This window comes from Mobula hypostoma, chromosome 8, assembly GCF_963921235.1.
Source record: "Mobula hypostoma chromosome 8, sMobHyp1.1, whole genome shotgun sequence".
In the NCBI taxonomy this organism is placed as follows: domain Eukaryota; kingdom Metazoa; phylum Chordata; class Chondrichthyes; order Myliobatiformes; family Myliobatidae; genus Mobula; species Mobula hypostoma.
Genome location: NC_086104.1, coordinates 144621238 through 144636772, shown reverse-complemented (window position 1 = coordinate 144636772; position 15535 = coordinate 144621238). Strand labels below are relative to the sequence as shown.

The window sequence follows — 15535 nt, the reverse complement described above, 5'->3', positions numbered from 1 at the left end:
GTAACATTCAGAGAAGCTTGAGAAGGGAAAGGGTGAGGGAGATTAGGCAGAAGACAAGGCTGATGCAGACCTAATAGGCCAAAAGGCCTGTTTTTGTGCTCTGCAACTCTAAAGCCTTTGTATCCTATGGTGCATCTGATCCTGAGCTTTACCGAGTGTCTGAACATACCACTAACTTTCTTACTCCCGGTCTAGTTCTCCTCCTCAGAGAGCAGTGTCCACGTTAGGAACGAAGCCAGTGCCATTTACTGATGACCATGGAACTGCTTGGGGTCATTAAGCTCTGCAAATTACAGGTAACCTGCTTTATGGAAATGTGACTTTATGTAAATTCACCCATTTATTTTTAAAAGTACTTTTCATGATGGTAAATAGCAATTTATCATGAATTTATTATCAGAGTTGAGATCAAAGCAGCGTCAAGGCAGAGTTGTGGCTTCCCTGAGGGCGAGGAAAGTCCCGCTGTCTGATTGGCCTCAGCGCCGGGCGAATCGTGGCGGCGGCTCCAGGCCCCAGAGCGGCCCCAGAGTGAGGAACAATGTTCCCCCTCTCCCTCTAGCTTGATGGCTTTTATTTTTGGGTTCTTTTGGGTTTCTTTACTTTGTGGCTGTTTGCAAGGAGACATTGAAACATAGAAAATAGGTGCAGGAGTAGGCCATTCGGCCCTTCAAACCTGCACCGCCATTCAGTATGATCATGGCTGATCATCCAACTCAGCAGCCTGTACCAGCCTTCCCTCCATACCCCCGATCTCTTTAGCCACAAAGGCCAAATCAGAAGAATCTCAGGGTTGTATAATGTATACATACTTTGATAATAAATGTACTTTGAACTTTAGTAATAGTGTTTCATTACTCACTGAATACATATTCCATTAGTTTAATTATGGGTAATGACAGGGTGAATATTTGATAAAATTAAATCATACCAAGTGTACATAGTAATATGGTATGAGTAACTATTGAAAATTGACTAATCTAACCTCTGGAGAATTGGTTTACAGATGGCCCTCAGCAACAGGATCTAAAGTAACCTGGGACTTACAGTACTGTGTAATCAGAATCAAATTCAGATTTATGCCCTGAAATCCATTCTGCTGAAGGGTCTTGGCCCAAATCGTCGACTGTGCTCTTTTCCATAGATGCTGCCTGGCCTGCTGAGTTCCTCCAGTATTTTGTGCGTGCTGCTTAGATGATTTCCAGCATTTGCATATTTTACCGCTTGTGAATGCCATGAAATCTGTTGTTTTACGTAAGAAATGCAATTATATAAAAATATTTTTGTAAAGAAATTATATAATAACTAACAATTATTATTATAATTGATTGCTATGGTAACGTAGTAGTTAGTGAGATGCTATTACAGCTTGGGATGTCAGAGTTCAGAGTTCAATCCCAGCATCCTCTGTAAAGAATTTGTTCTTGGATAAATTGTAACAGTTCTTGTCCACATGTTACGGTACATCCTGCCTGATTTTTGGGGGGGGGGGGGCACGGAGAGGTCAAAGCGATTGTTGAGTGGCCAATGAGTGTATGTGTTTGTGGTCTTCCGCGGCTGTAGCCCAGTTACTTCAGGGTTCAAAGTGTTGTGCGTTCAGAGATGCGCACACTTAGTGGGGTTATTTGAGTTACCCTCACCTTCCTGTCAGCTTTATCCAGTTTGGCCACTCACCTCTGCTCTCTCTTATTTATTAACACGGTGCTTTCGCTCACAGTATGGTTACTTGTTGGATTTATTTTTCTGTAAACTCTTAAGACTGTTGTGCATGAAAATCCCAGGAGGACGGCGGTTTCCGACCACCACCCCATCTGGCACCAATCATTCCACGGCCAGAGTTGACTTAGATCCCATTTCTGATGTTTGGTCTGAACAGCAACTGAACCTCTTGACCATGTCTGCATGCTTTTATGCATTGAGCTGCTGCCACGTGATTGGCTGATTAGATATTTGCATTAACGAGGTGCACCTAATAAAGTGGCCACTGAGGTGGCAGATTGAAGACATGAGTAAGAGGGTGAATGGCTTTGGGTGATGGGAGTAGGGCCGGGGGGAATCATTGATGTGCGGAAGGAACAGTGAGAGAGGAGAGGGGACCACGAGAATGAAAGCCATCATTAAACAATTAAACATCCTGTCAGTTGTGCAGATGGAGAGGGAAACAGATAATGAGTTCACTGTGGTGATGATGTTTCCCACAGCGATGTGAGATAACACATCAAATTCGAGAATCATGTTTGGGCATCCGAGAAACAGCAGTGCCAAAAAAAAAATCATCTCAACCTGGCCTCCCATTTTTCTCCTCTCGAGTTCTGATCCAGGGATCATTGACCAGAAGTATCAGCTCTGTTTCTCTTCCCTCACATGTGGCCTGACCTGCTGTACACTTCCAGCATGTTCTGATCTTTATTTCCTTTGATTTCCAGTAAACTCCCGATTTAACCGTAGCCTAATCACGGGACAACTTAGAATGACCAGTTCATCAACTAATTTTGGACTGTGAGAGGAAACCGTAATAGCCGGAGGAAACCCACCCTTTTCCTGGGGAGGAAGTACTTTATACTTCATTGTCGCCAAACAATTGATACTAGAATGTACAATCATCATAGCGATATTTGATTCTGCACTTCCCACTCCCTAGATTACAAATCGATAGTAAATATTAAAATTTTAAATTATGAATCATAAATAGAAAATAGAAAAATGGAAAGTAAGGTAGTGCAAAAAAACCGAGATGCAGGTCCGGATATTAAAATTAACATCTGCCTCATTCAAGCACACGGCCCTAGTATTAGAAGGTTGGTGACACATGAAACAGTGATCCTTTAGGAGGACAATGAGTAATAACAGATCCAACGTGGAATTCTCCTTGCTTGGGTATCAAGGCCACAGCTGTTTGTTCTAAATCCAGCATGCAACTCATGTTTCACAAGGACTACTTTTCAGAGAGTGTTCTTCCACAGCAATCGAAAGCAGATGTTAGCTGAGGAAGAAGCATGACCCCCTGGGCCTCACAGCAGCATTGGCGCAGATGAAACTGCCAAGCACCTGCACTTGATAGAAGTGGTCGGCCTACTGAGTTCAGCGAGCAGTGCTGGAAATCAACAGACTCCAGCTGCAACAGGAAAGAGTGAACATCTCCACACACGCATACCGTGGGTGGCGATCATCGCACTGGGGTCCACGAGGTAAACCGGGGATTCGCTTCCCTTCTCCTTCAGCAGAGCACAGAGGCAGGTGTGGGAAGCACAGTACGCTGAGGGAGGGGGCAGGGCACGCACGGCGGGGAAGGCAGCATGTGCGTGCACATTTGACAGGGCACCGCATGTGGTCATACAAGAAGAACAGGGCAGGAGGCACACAAGCAGGATAGAGGGGATCTGGGGGTGCACGTACCCAAGAGTTGGAGCATGAGGGAATAGGCACACAGAGGGGGAGGGTGAGAGCGAGAGAGACAGAGAAAGGAAGAAATTTCAGAAGGGAGAATGACAGAAAAGGACAATTCTGAAACAGTGAACTGGTCTGGCTTTTAATCACGGAGTACTGTTCCTAACGATGAACATATGCCTTCGTAAATTAAATCAACCCTGCAGCAAGCCATATTATGGAGTTTTTGGGAAAGTCTGAAAACGTGCCCCTCGGCTGACCTGAGGGTCACCTACAGAGTCATTAAGCAAACCAACTCATATTAGCCAAGGAATGGCTGAAGCAGCCCCCCATACACACACACACACACATATATATATATACACACACACACACATATATATACACATATACATACATATACATGTATACATACATATACATGTATACATACATATACATGTATACATACATATACATATATACATACATATACATATATACACACATATACATACATATACACATATATACATACATATACACATATATATATATATATATATATATAGACACACACACACACTTAGATACCATTCCAGTCAGCTGAAAATTATATTCTTTGCATATAATTATAGGCTTGAAATCATAAACTGGCAGAGGCACTCTGTAATTTGAAAAGAGATTAGGAACATGACGTACAAGCAGATCTTCACTCAACTAAAAAGCACAAGATTTTTGGCTGAGGTGGGGGTTGCTACTGGTAGTCAGGAGTGAACCTCCATGAGCTCATTTCAGGAGTCTTGGCCAGTAAGTGGAATAATAGGTGGGTGTTTATTCTGAGGGGGTCAGGGATGGTTTGAACGAGTGTCAACAGTCACGACCTGAGCACAGAGGACTATGCACCATGAGCCCTGGCTCAGTTAAGCAGGTTGCATGGCTAGAAGGTCTGACGGGAACAGTCAATGGGAAAGAGATGGGCTTTGAATAAGCAAACTCCATTGGTGTAGCTTTGGAAATGTTACAACGTGGAATGCTGTATTTGGTGCACGATGTTTTTTAGGACGGCACGGTAGCGTAGTGGTTAGCACAATGCTTTACAGTACCAGCGACCCGGGTTCAATTCCAGCCACTGCCTGTAAGGAGTTTCTACGGTCTCCCTGTGGCTGCATGGGTTTCCTCCAGATGCTCCAGTTTCCTCCCACAGTCCGAAGATGTACCAGTAGGTCAATTAGTCATTGTAAAGTGTCCCGTGATTAGGTAGGGTTAAATCGGGGGGATTGCTGGGTGGCATGACTCAAAGAGCTGGAAGGGCACACGCTGTATCTCTCAATAAATAAATTCTCCAACAGGACCTTACAAGAGTTCAGGAACTCCACAATCCCCCAATGCTTGCCAAGTGCTTCTCCTTAACATCCACCTTTTTGAATTGTGCTATTCCATCCACTTCCTCCAGCCTAAGGAAGGCTTAGCATTTGGAAAGGACCACCTGTTAGGCTGGTGGAAATGACTGCAACAACACTGGGGAAGTAACAGAGAAGGGCAGACTATTGAAAAGAGATTGTTAAAAGCTTCCACAAACCTGGATGAATGAAACAATAGCTTTTCACACAGTTCCGTGGGTGAGATAAACTAAGTACTTGGCTTTTTCGTACAATGTGTTGAAGACTTCATTTCCTTGTTACAGTATTTGTTTCATTAATAATTAAGCCTGACTCGCTTTGCCAAGCAGCAGAACACTTAACTTGCTTGCAGTTAGCGAGTTCATTGCGTTGAGGGAGCTATACTTGTCCCCCATCTAAAGCATCTATTAACTTGTAGTGCCTCAGTGAGATTTCAATTCAACGATGTCACAGTATTGAGCTTTCTGTTTGGCTCAAATAATATCCGTGGGAGCTAGATTCCTGCAAGGCACGGTGTGCGAAGGGAGGCAGGGAAGCAAGAGTACCAGAGAAGTAACACTCCACTGTGGATCTTTAGCAATGTGGAGAAATGGAGGGATCTTCGGATTAACATACACAGATCCCTCAAAGTTGCCGCACAAGAAGAGAAAGGGCGAGTGAGAAAGGCGTCTGGTGCGTTGGCCTTCACTAGTCAGGAGAACTGAGCTCAAGGCCGTGAGGTAATGTTGCAGCTCTACCCAAACCTGCCTAGACAACTCTTGAAATACTGAGCTCAGTTCTGGTCACCTCATTATAGGAAACACGTGGAAGCTTTGGAGAGGGTGCAGTGGAGATTTACAAGGATGCTTCCTGGATTAGAGAGCTCGCCTAATGAGGTGGTGTTGAGTGAAGGTGGATGAGAGGTCGCTTGTATAAGATGACGAGGCATAGATAAAGTAGGCAAGTAGACAACCAGACTTTTCCCTAGGGCGAAATTGGCTAATACAAGAGGGCGTAATTTCAAGGTGATTGGAGGATTGTATAGGGGGATGGAACTCAGGGATAGTTTTTTTTTGTTTGTGTTGTTTGTTTTTTTTTTACACACACACACACACACACACACACACACACACAGAGTGGTGGTAGAGGCAGGTACATTAGAAACATTTAAGAGACTCTTAGATAGGAACATGAATGAGAGAAAAGGAGGACTATATGGATGGGGTTAGATTAATCTTGGGAGTAGGTTAAAAGGTTGCAACAATTTGGGGGCAGAAGGGTGCTGTACTATTCTATGTTCTTTGTTACTCCCCTGGCACCTCCCACCCATCCCAAGAATGCCAGCTGCCCCAGGACCCATTACTGCCTCCCCCACGTGGCACAGGCACAGCCCTGTCCGCCTCCACGCCAGCGCTCCTTTCATCTACTGATCCACTGGCTTCGCACATTCAGCCCCTCCTCTGTGCCTCACTTCCCAAAATCAACATTGCAGATGCTACAATGTGGAGCAGAAAAGGGAACTCAGCAGGCCAGGCAGCATCTATGGGAAAAAAAGCACAGACGACGTTTCGGGCCAAGACCCTTCAGCAGGACCGGAGGAGAAAAAAAAAGCTGAGGAGTAGATTTAAATGGTGGTGGGAGGGGGAGAGAGAAACGCCAGGCGAAAGGTGAAATTTGGAGGGGGAGGGATGAAGCAAACAGCTGGGAAGTTGATTGGTGAAAGAGACAGAATCTCCCAATACCGCTTAGCCGAGCATCTACGCTCCGTCTGCCAGAACAAGTGGGATCTCCCAGTGGCCACCCATTTTAATTCCACTTCCCATTCCAATATGTCCATCCATGGCCTCCTCCACTGCCGGGATAAGGCCACACTCAGGTTGGAGAAACAACACTTCATATTCCATTTGGGTAGCCTCTAACCAGATGACATGAACATCGATTCCTCAAACTTCCAGTAATGCCTCCACACCACCACCCCCCCCCCCATCAATTCCCATCCTCTTTTCCCTCTCTCATCTTATCTCCCTACCTGCCCATCGCTTCCCTCTGGTGTTCCTCCCCCTTTTTCTTTCTTCCATGGCCTTCTGTCTCTTTCACCAATCAACCTCCCAGCTCTTTGGTTCATCCCTCCTCCTCCAAATTTCACCTATCACCTGGTACTTCTCTCTCCGCTCCTTTCAAATCTACTCCTCAGCTTTTTACCTCCAGTCCTGCTGAAGGGTCTCGTCCCGAAACATCAACTGTACTTTTTTCCATGGATGCTTCCTGGCCTACTGTGCGTGTTGCTCGGATTTCCAGCATCTACAGACTTTCTCTTGTTTAAGAAGGGAAACTATATGCTGGGGGAACTCAGCAGGTTGGGCAGCATCAAGAGAGGCAACAGGACAGCCCATATTTCAGGTTAAGGCCCAAGATACTGCTGGATTTGAGGACCTGAGTGACAGGGAAAGGTTCAACAGGTTAGGATTTTATTCCTGGATAGTAGCAGAGAGAGTGATTTGGTAGAGGTATTTAAGATTATGAGGGGAAAATCGGTAAGGTAAATGCTAGCAGGCTTTTTCCGCTGAGATTGGTGAGACTAGAACCAGAGGTCGTGGGTTAAGGGTGAAAAGTGAAATATTTAAGGGGAATATGAGGGGGAAGCTTTTTTCACCTGAGGGTGGACAGAGAGTGAAATGAGCTGCCAATGCAGGTTTGATTTCAATAGTTAAGAGAAGATTTGATAAGTACATGGACGGGAGGAATATGAAGGGCTATAGTCCAAGCGCAGGTCGAAGGGACTTGGCAGAATGAAAGGGATGTCACAGTAGCACAGTGGCTAGTGCGAAGTTGTTCCAGCTCAGGGTGGAGTCTGGAGTCCAATTCTCCCTTCCTCTGTACGAAGTTTGTACGCCCTTCCCTGTGAGCACGTGGGTTTCCTCCGGGTGCTCCGGTTTCCTCCCACATTCCAAATATGTACTGGTTACTCGGTTAATTGGTCATTGTAAATTGTCCAGTGGTTAGGTTAGGGTTAAATAGGTGGATTGCTGGGGCAGTGCGACTCGTTGGCCTGTTCCACACCGCGTCGCCAAGCAAAATTAAAAAATAAAAGAGTTTGGCACAGAGCAGACGGGCCAAAGGGCTGAGTTTCTGTGCTGTAGAAACTAGAAACAACATTTACTTCACCACCAAATTCACTCTGCGACCAGCAGAACCTTCTTCTGGAACGCTCTGTCTGTTCCCACTCTTTCATCGATGCTTTTAAAAGACCTGGGATGAGTATTTGCTAACCAGATAGAGATTGTACCTACTCACGCAAACCGCCCGCTGTGGTAATGTTCCGAGCATGGGTATTTTCCTCCCCCCATTTTGCCTCACACCAGGCACGCTCTTTAATTCGGCTTTAGTTCTCAACTGGACGGCTGCCCTGGGGCACTCAGAAACAATTACAGGAACAAGACAGAGGTTTGTGACTTACCATCGTGCCTCACAGTCTTGCGTGGTATTGTGTTCCAGCCGCTGGTCTGGGCTAAATGAACCAGCGCCACGATCACCAGGTTGCAAACCAGGGACCTGGGAGCCTCAGCGGCCATCTCTTCCGACTCCCTCCGCCCCCGAGAGCCGGACAACTTCTCGACGCGATGGCCCTCGCCGCCTCCAAACTCTGCACGCCGCTGAAACAGCTGGAGCGGGAGGCGAATGACGCTGACGGGCCTCGGCTGTTGTCAACAAGCACAGGATCTGTGGAGGAGGAAACAGATGGGTATATCAACACACAAACGTGAGAGAGCAGAGGCAGGAAGACAATCTGGGTCCAGCAGGACCTTTCTATTTAGAGAGTGTGCACGTGGCTATCCTAAAAGCCCTGCTAGCATACCCCACGAGGAAACAAAGAGGGACGGGGGATCAAAGTGCAAAGTAAGTTTATTATCAGAGTACGTATACGTCTCCACATACAACCCTGAGATTCATTTTCCAGCAGGCATACTCAACAAATCTATAGAATAACAGGATCAATGAAAGATCAACCAGTGCAGAAGACAAAAAACTGTGCAAATGCAAATATAAATATAAATAAAAGCAATAAATAACAAGAACATGAGATGAAGAGTCCTTGAAAGTGAGGTCAATGCTTGTGGGACCATTCCAATGATGGAGCAAATGAAGTTATCCCCTCTGGTTCAAGAGTCTGAAGGTTGAGGGGTAGTGACTGTCCTTGAACCTAATGGTGTGAGTCCTGAGGCCCTTGTACCTTCTACCTGATGGCAGCGGTGAGAAGAGAGCATGACTTGCAGGCTTCCCCAGCACATCCCCAGACGGTAAATCATACACGCAAGAAAACCTGCAGATGCTGGAAATCCAAATAACTCACACAAAATGCTAGAGGAACTCAGCAGGTCAGGCAGCATCAATGGAATGGACAAGTCGTGATGAAGGGTCTTGGCCCGAAACGCCGAATGTTTACCCCTTCCCAGCATTTTGTGTGTGTTGCTTTCTCAGATTGTGTTGGGTGCTAGTGCAAATGATGCATCCCACCGTATGTTTCGAAGTGCACAATTTTTAAAAATCTACCTAATCTTTCGACATTCCCTCACAGCTTTAAAAAAAAAGTTTCATCCTCAGAAGATACACAATTCCCTCTTGATAATTACTTCCGAATCTGCTTACAACTCCCCTGCAGGCAACACATTTCGCATCTCAGGAAGTGCAAGAGTTAAGAGCAAATCCTCATCGTGCCTCTCCGCAGACATTGTGCCAATTAGCCTTGAACTGCTTTTCAGCAGGCATGTACTCTGCCAGAGCTGCAAGTACCCATCGAATCCACATCAATCCTCCCAGCTCTCGGAGGGAAACAGTGCCAGATTTTAGGAGGCACGCGGCAGACCATACTGAGCAGATCAGCGGCAATAAAATGTGCGGGGCAAAGAGAGACTTCCTTCCAACCCCGGCGTCAAGGAGACTGGAGAAAGGTCGCACCCACAGAGCAACACACACCTTAGCAATGCCTACCCCTTCATCAGGACCCACCCTACTGTCTTTTATCGTGCCAACCAGTTAAACCACTGTAGGGGATGAAAGGCAGTGTTGTGATCTTATCTCCACATCAGCCTTCTTTGGTGTAAGGGTGCGGAGAGAGCTCTACACACTGCTTCACGTGAAACCAATCAGACCTGGAGGCCGTTCAGCCCTCTGGGTCTCTACTGGCCCCCCAGCAGAGCATATCCCACCAGTTATTTTCCCTTCTCATGTCCCTGCACCCCTGAAACTTGTTCACTCTTGCATAGAACAGCACAGGCCCTTCAGCACAAGATGGTGTACTGACCTTTTAACCTACTCCACGATCGCTCTAACCCTTCCTGCCCAAGCAGCCCTCCATCTGCTTTCACCCATCCGCTTATCCAGGAGTCTCTTAAATGTTTCTCATGTAAAGAGTAGCTTTATTTATCGCATGTACCTCAAAACATGCACTGAAACGCAGCATTTGCGTCAGTGACCAACACAGTCCGAGGATGTGCCGGGGGCAGCCCGCAAGTACCGCCATGCTTCCGGAGCCAACAGAGCGCACCCATAACTCAGTAACCCCAACATACAAGTCTTCTGAATGTGGGGAGGAAACCACAGCTCTCAGAGGAAACCCATATGGTCACGGCGAAAACCTGCAAGCTCCTCATAGACAGTGACAGAAACCAAACCCTGACCGTTGGCACTGTAAAGCACTACGCTAACCGCTGTGTCATCGTGCCACCCAATGTATCTACCTCTACCACCACCCCTGGCAGCGCGGGCACTCGCTTTGCTCCTTGTCGTATGACGTGGGCGATCATGGTCTTTCCGTGACCATGATCGTTCTTGGCAAATTTTTTTTCCACAGAAGCAGTTTCCCATTGCCATCTTCTGGGCAGTGTCCTTACCAGACGGGTGACCCCAGCCAAGATCAAAACTCTTCAGAGATTGTCTGCCTGGCATCAGTGGTAGCATAACCAGCACCAGCTGTTCATACGAAACATCCACCACCCGCTCCCACAGCTTCAGGCGACCCTGATCGGGGGGCTAAGCAGGCGCTACACCTTGCCCAAGGGTGACCTACAGGCTAGTGGAGGGAAGGAGCACCTTACTCCTCATTTGGTAGAGACGCATCTCCACCCCGTCACCCAGAAAACGTCCATCACATGTCCATCAAACACCCACCCACTGACCATCCCCACCCTGACCACCGCCTCCCTTTGTCACTCCCCTCTACTACAGGGTAATGTACTGTGGCCAATTAGCCCAGCAACCCCACCGTCATGGTAAGAAATAAAACTGGAACAGAAGAGGGATTCCTACCCCCATCTCAATGAGAACCAGCAAACTCCACACAGACAGCGCTGGAGGTTGATCTTGAACCTGTGTCCCTGAAGCTGAGAAACAGCAGCACTAACCACCTCCTGACTACGTCATTGTGTTGTCAAAGGAAAAGGTTACTTCATTGATATCCAGCTGATATTCAGAGGTCATGAAGTACAGCTTTTCCCACTACTCTCCCTACACTTGCCCCTTTATGACCTCCTAGTGACCTTCACGGCCGCGACGACCTCAACGTATACGCTGGCACGCGTGTAGCCCACTTGTCTCAGTTTCTCCACGTAGGACAGTACAGGAGTCAACTGGCCCTTCATCCCACAACGTGCTGAACATAAATTCAAATTAGACCAAACCTCTTCTGTTTGCACATAACCCACATCACTCCCCTCCATGCACATTCGTGTCTCCCTCTCACAGCCTTTTAAACGCCACCCTCGTACCTGCACCCAGCCTGTCCCTGGCAGCCCATTCCGGCACCCACCCTTCCAATAATAAAACTTGCCCAGCACATCTCCTTTAAAAGTTTTTCATCTAGTCCTTGACATTTCTACACTGGGAAATAGACACTGTCTACCATATCAATACCCCTCAAACTTATAAACTGCTATCAGGTCTCCCCTCAGCCTCTGACACTAGACCAGCGTTCCCCACCTTTTTTTCATGGACCCCTACCACTAACTCCATGAACTCCAGGTTAGGAACTCCTGCTCTACCCGAGTTTGTACAACCTCTCCTGGTAGCTCATTCCCTCTAATAGGACATAGAAATCTACAGCACATTACAGGCCCTTCAGCCCACATTGTTGTGCCGACCCCGTAACCTACTCTAGAAACTGCCTGGAATTTCCCTACCACATAGCCCTCTATTTTTCTAAGCTCCATGTACCTATCTCTTAAAAGACCCTATTGTATCCACCTCTACCACATGCATTCCACACACCCACCACTCTGTGTGAAAAAAAATTCCCCCTTGTACCTACTTCAAAGCACCTTAAAACTATGCCCCCCTCGTGCTATCTGGATAGTAACCTCTACTGCACCCTTTACGAAAAGCCCCCACATCCTTCCTAGGAGGGGCGGCCAGAATTGTGCACAATAAAGGTTCAGTTCTTACCTCACCCTCAGCAGGGCCTCACAACTGGTCTTCAGCTGCTCCACTGCCCAGAAGCCCTCAAAAACACTTCCTTCTGTCTCCAAGCGCCTCAGACCGAACCCAGTGACACAGGCAGAGCAAGACAGGAGGTCCTGGTTAACTCACAGACAGGTAGAGGCTCTGCAGCCAAGACCTCATATCTAGTCTGTCTCAAGTCCCAACTGAGAAATCTAACATGAATGCTCAGCAGTGAGATCACTCCTGTCGTTAAAGCACTCGCCCTTTACATTAGAAGGAGCAGCTCCCCAAGGAGCACATCCCCCTTGTGGGCATGACGTACTGGAGATAAATTAGATAATGGCCTGTCCCCGGTTACATCATCTCTGTCGTTTCCTTGGAGTTCGCACCATATCACAACGCCACGTTGTCATGAGAGTGAGAAAAGGATAAATGTGATTTCCCGGGCAAGCCTCTCACCACCTCTGCTGCATATTCTGGCCAACTCGTGCGCTCCCCTCCTATCCCTCCCAAATGACCAAACTATCCGGGAGCCCCTCCACTCCTTTCCCCCTCGGACTCAACTATTACGTTCCTCGCCACAACCTGAAGGAAGAAACTTATCCCAAAAGTCTGCGATGGCGTTACAGTGGCCAGTCACACTGTTTACAGCCACAGCAGGTGAGCTAGGGCCTTTCTCCTACGAGTGAAGGAGAATGAGAGGCAACTTGATAAAGATGTATAAGAGGCACAGACAGAATTAACAGACGGTACCTTCCCCACCACCCCCCGACCCCCCAAATAGAAATGGCCATTATAGGGCATAATTTTAAGGCGATTGAAGGACAGTGCGGAAGTCAGAGTCAAGTATTTTTTTAAACACAGAGGTGGTGGCTGTTACACTAGGGGCATTTAAAAAATCTCTTAAATCACTCATGGATGAGAGAAAAGTGGAGGGGCACTTAGGAGGGGGGAGAGTTAGACTGATCTCCAGAGTAGGTTAAAAGTCAGCACACATCACAGGCAGAAGGCCTGCACTGTGTTGTTATGTTCTACATTCTAGTTTTGGCCCTCCCCACAGCTAAAAATGTATTTTCTCTGACCGCTGCAGCAAAATGGAAATTCTTGTTTAATTATGGTTTTTTTTTGTAAAGGTTGCGTTTATGTTTTTTTTTCTGGTGAACGGTGCTTATTGGATGCCGTGGGCCGGTGATGCTGCTGAGAGTAAGCTTTTCATTGTAACTGTGGGCGTGTATATGTGCATTAAAAATAAATCTGACTTCTAATTCCACAAGAATTGTTCACTTTCAACTTTTACAGCACCTCCGCATCCTTAGCGGTCCAGACTACGTACACTCAGTGGCCACTTTATTAGGTACACCTGTTCATTACTGAAGACATCTAATCAGACAATCATACAGCAGCATCTCAATGTATAAAAGTCAAACATCGGAATGGGGAAGAAATGTGATCTAAGGGAGTTTGACCATGGCACGATTGTTGGTGCCAGATGGGATGGCTTGAGTATCTCAGAAACTGTTGATCTCCTGGGATTTTCTTTTTTACACAATAGAACAGGGGTCAGCAACCCTTTTGCTTTTGTGGGCCGGATGGCGTATTAATGAGCGGATAGTGGGCCAGATAAGTGCCATAAAAAACTTGAAGTATGGGAATTATCCACTTAAATACATCTAGTTATGTTTTGCCTCAAATTAGTGAATAACGCATGCTAGAAAATCATTTGTGCTTAAGGTTGCCTAACCCCGTTCTAGAGTTTGCAGGGAATGACGCAAAAAAAAAAAAATCTCATGAGCAGCTGCTCTGTGGGTGAAGATGCCCCGTTAATGAGAGAAGTCAGAGGAGAATGTCCAGAATGACAGGAAGGCGATAGTAACTCAAATAACCGTGTGTTAGAACAGAAGAGCATCTCTGAACGCACAATCTGTTGATGTTGAAGTGGATGGGCTACAGCAGCAGAAGACCATGAAGACACAGCCAGTGGCCACGTTATTTGCACAGGAAGCCCTGCTCTGTAAAACCTCACCAAGGATAGAGGCTCCTAAGGGAAATGTCTGTTCAATATAAGACAGCTGGTGGCTCGCTCCTCAACTCGGAGAACTCCTAAAGCTAGTTAACAATTAACATGATGTAACTGGGGACAAGCCATGATCTAATCCATCGTCACCACATCAAGGTGACAGGGAGATGAGACTCCATGGGGATCTGCGTCGCATTATACAAAGTGTCGGCGGTTTAGTGAGACAAGGGATCTCTAAACAATATGCACGTGCATCTCTCTGTGCATGCAAATGCACGCGCGCGCGCACGCACACACAATTACGGGTTCAATTCCGCCACTTTATGTAAAGAGTTGGTACGTTCTCCCCATAACCCCATGAGTTTCCCCAGTGTGCTCTGGTTTCCTCCTACATTTCAAAGACATCCGTGTTAATTGGTCACACGGGTGTAATTGAGCAGTTGGACCAGAAGGCCTGTTACTACGTCATATCCCTAAACAGTTAAATAAGGTCAGGATAGGGCAAAAAAAAAACATCCAGACCATGCTCTCCTCTTGCTGCCGCCATTGGGAAGGAGGTACAGAAGCCTTGGGTCCTGCACTACCAGGTTCAAGAACAGTTATTACCCCTCAACCATCAGGCCCCGAAATCAGCATGGATAATTTCACTCACCTCAGCACTGAGCTGATTCCACAACCTATGGACCTACCTTGAAGGCCTCCATCGCTCATGTTCTCAACATTGTTTATTACCTGTTAGCGAAGGTCCTCTATCTCAGGAGGTGATCAGAGCTTCCTTCGTCGTGTCAGTAGCTTCCTCTTGGTTTTCACTACTGCCAGCCTTTGCTGTTTCCGTAACAATTTTGTTTAATCTGTCAAGGTTGTTAGCCCAGAGCTGAACCCCCAAACCTGGAGGACCAGTGGACCACTCTTAGTCTGGCCTCTACCCTTTGACCTGTTTGGCATAAAGCCCTGGCGCCAGCCAACGTAGCTCTCCTGGTTATTCAGGCATGCAAGCCTCCAAACCCTATGACGAAGTTGTGGTCCCCTTGCAGGATATGAGAGTGGTGAATCACTCACCACAGAGAGTGGTGAATCTGTGGAGTTCTCTGCCACAGGAAACAGTTGAGGCCAGTTCATTGGCTATATTTAAGAGGGAGTTAGATATGGCCCTGGTGGCTACGGGGGTCAGGGGGTATGGAGGGAAGGCTGGGGCGGGGTTCTGAGTCGGATGATCAGCCATGATCATACTGAATGGCGGTGCAGGCTCGAAGGGCCGAATGGCCTACTCCTGCACCTATTTTCTATGTTTCTATATGTATGTGCAGGGTTTTATAATCTAGTTGGAGGTTAGGTTTGT

General features: G+C 47.0%; 1 protein-coding gene across 5 annotated transcripts in view; it reads right to left on the bottom strand.

Moving 5' to 3' along the window:
* sema4c (sema domain, immunoglobulin domain (Ig), transmembrane domain (TM) and short cytoplasmic domain, (semaphorin) 4C) overlaps nucleotides 1-15535 on the bottom strand; it is a 139511-nt gene that overhangs the window by 84297 nt on the left and 39679 nt on the right. For all 5 annotated transcript variants that reach the window (XM_063057009.1, XM_063057008.1, XM_063057007.1 and 2 more), the window contains one exon: nucleotides 8203-8465. In XM_063057009.1, coding sequence (XP_062913079.1) covers nucleotides 8203-8317 — 115 coding nt within the window. In that variant the 5' untranslated portion in view covers nucleotides 8318-8465. The remainder of the gene's footprint in view (nucleotides 1-8202; nucleotides 8466-15535) is intronic.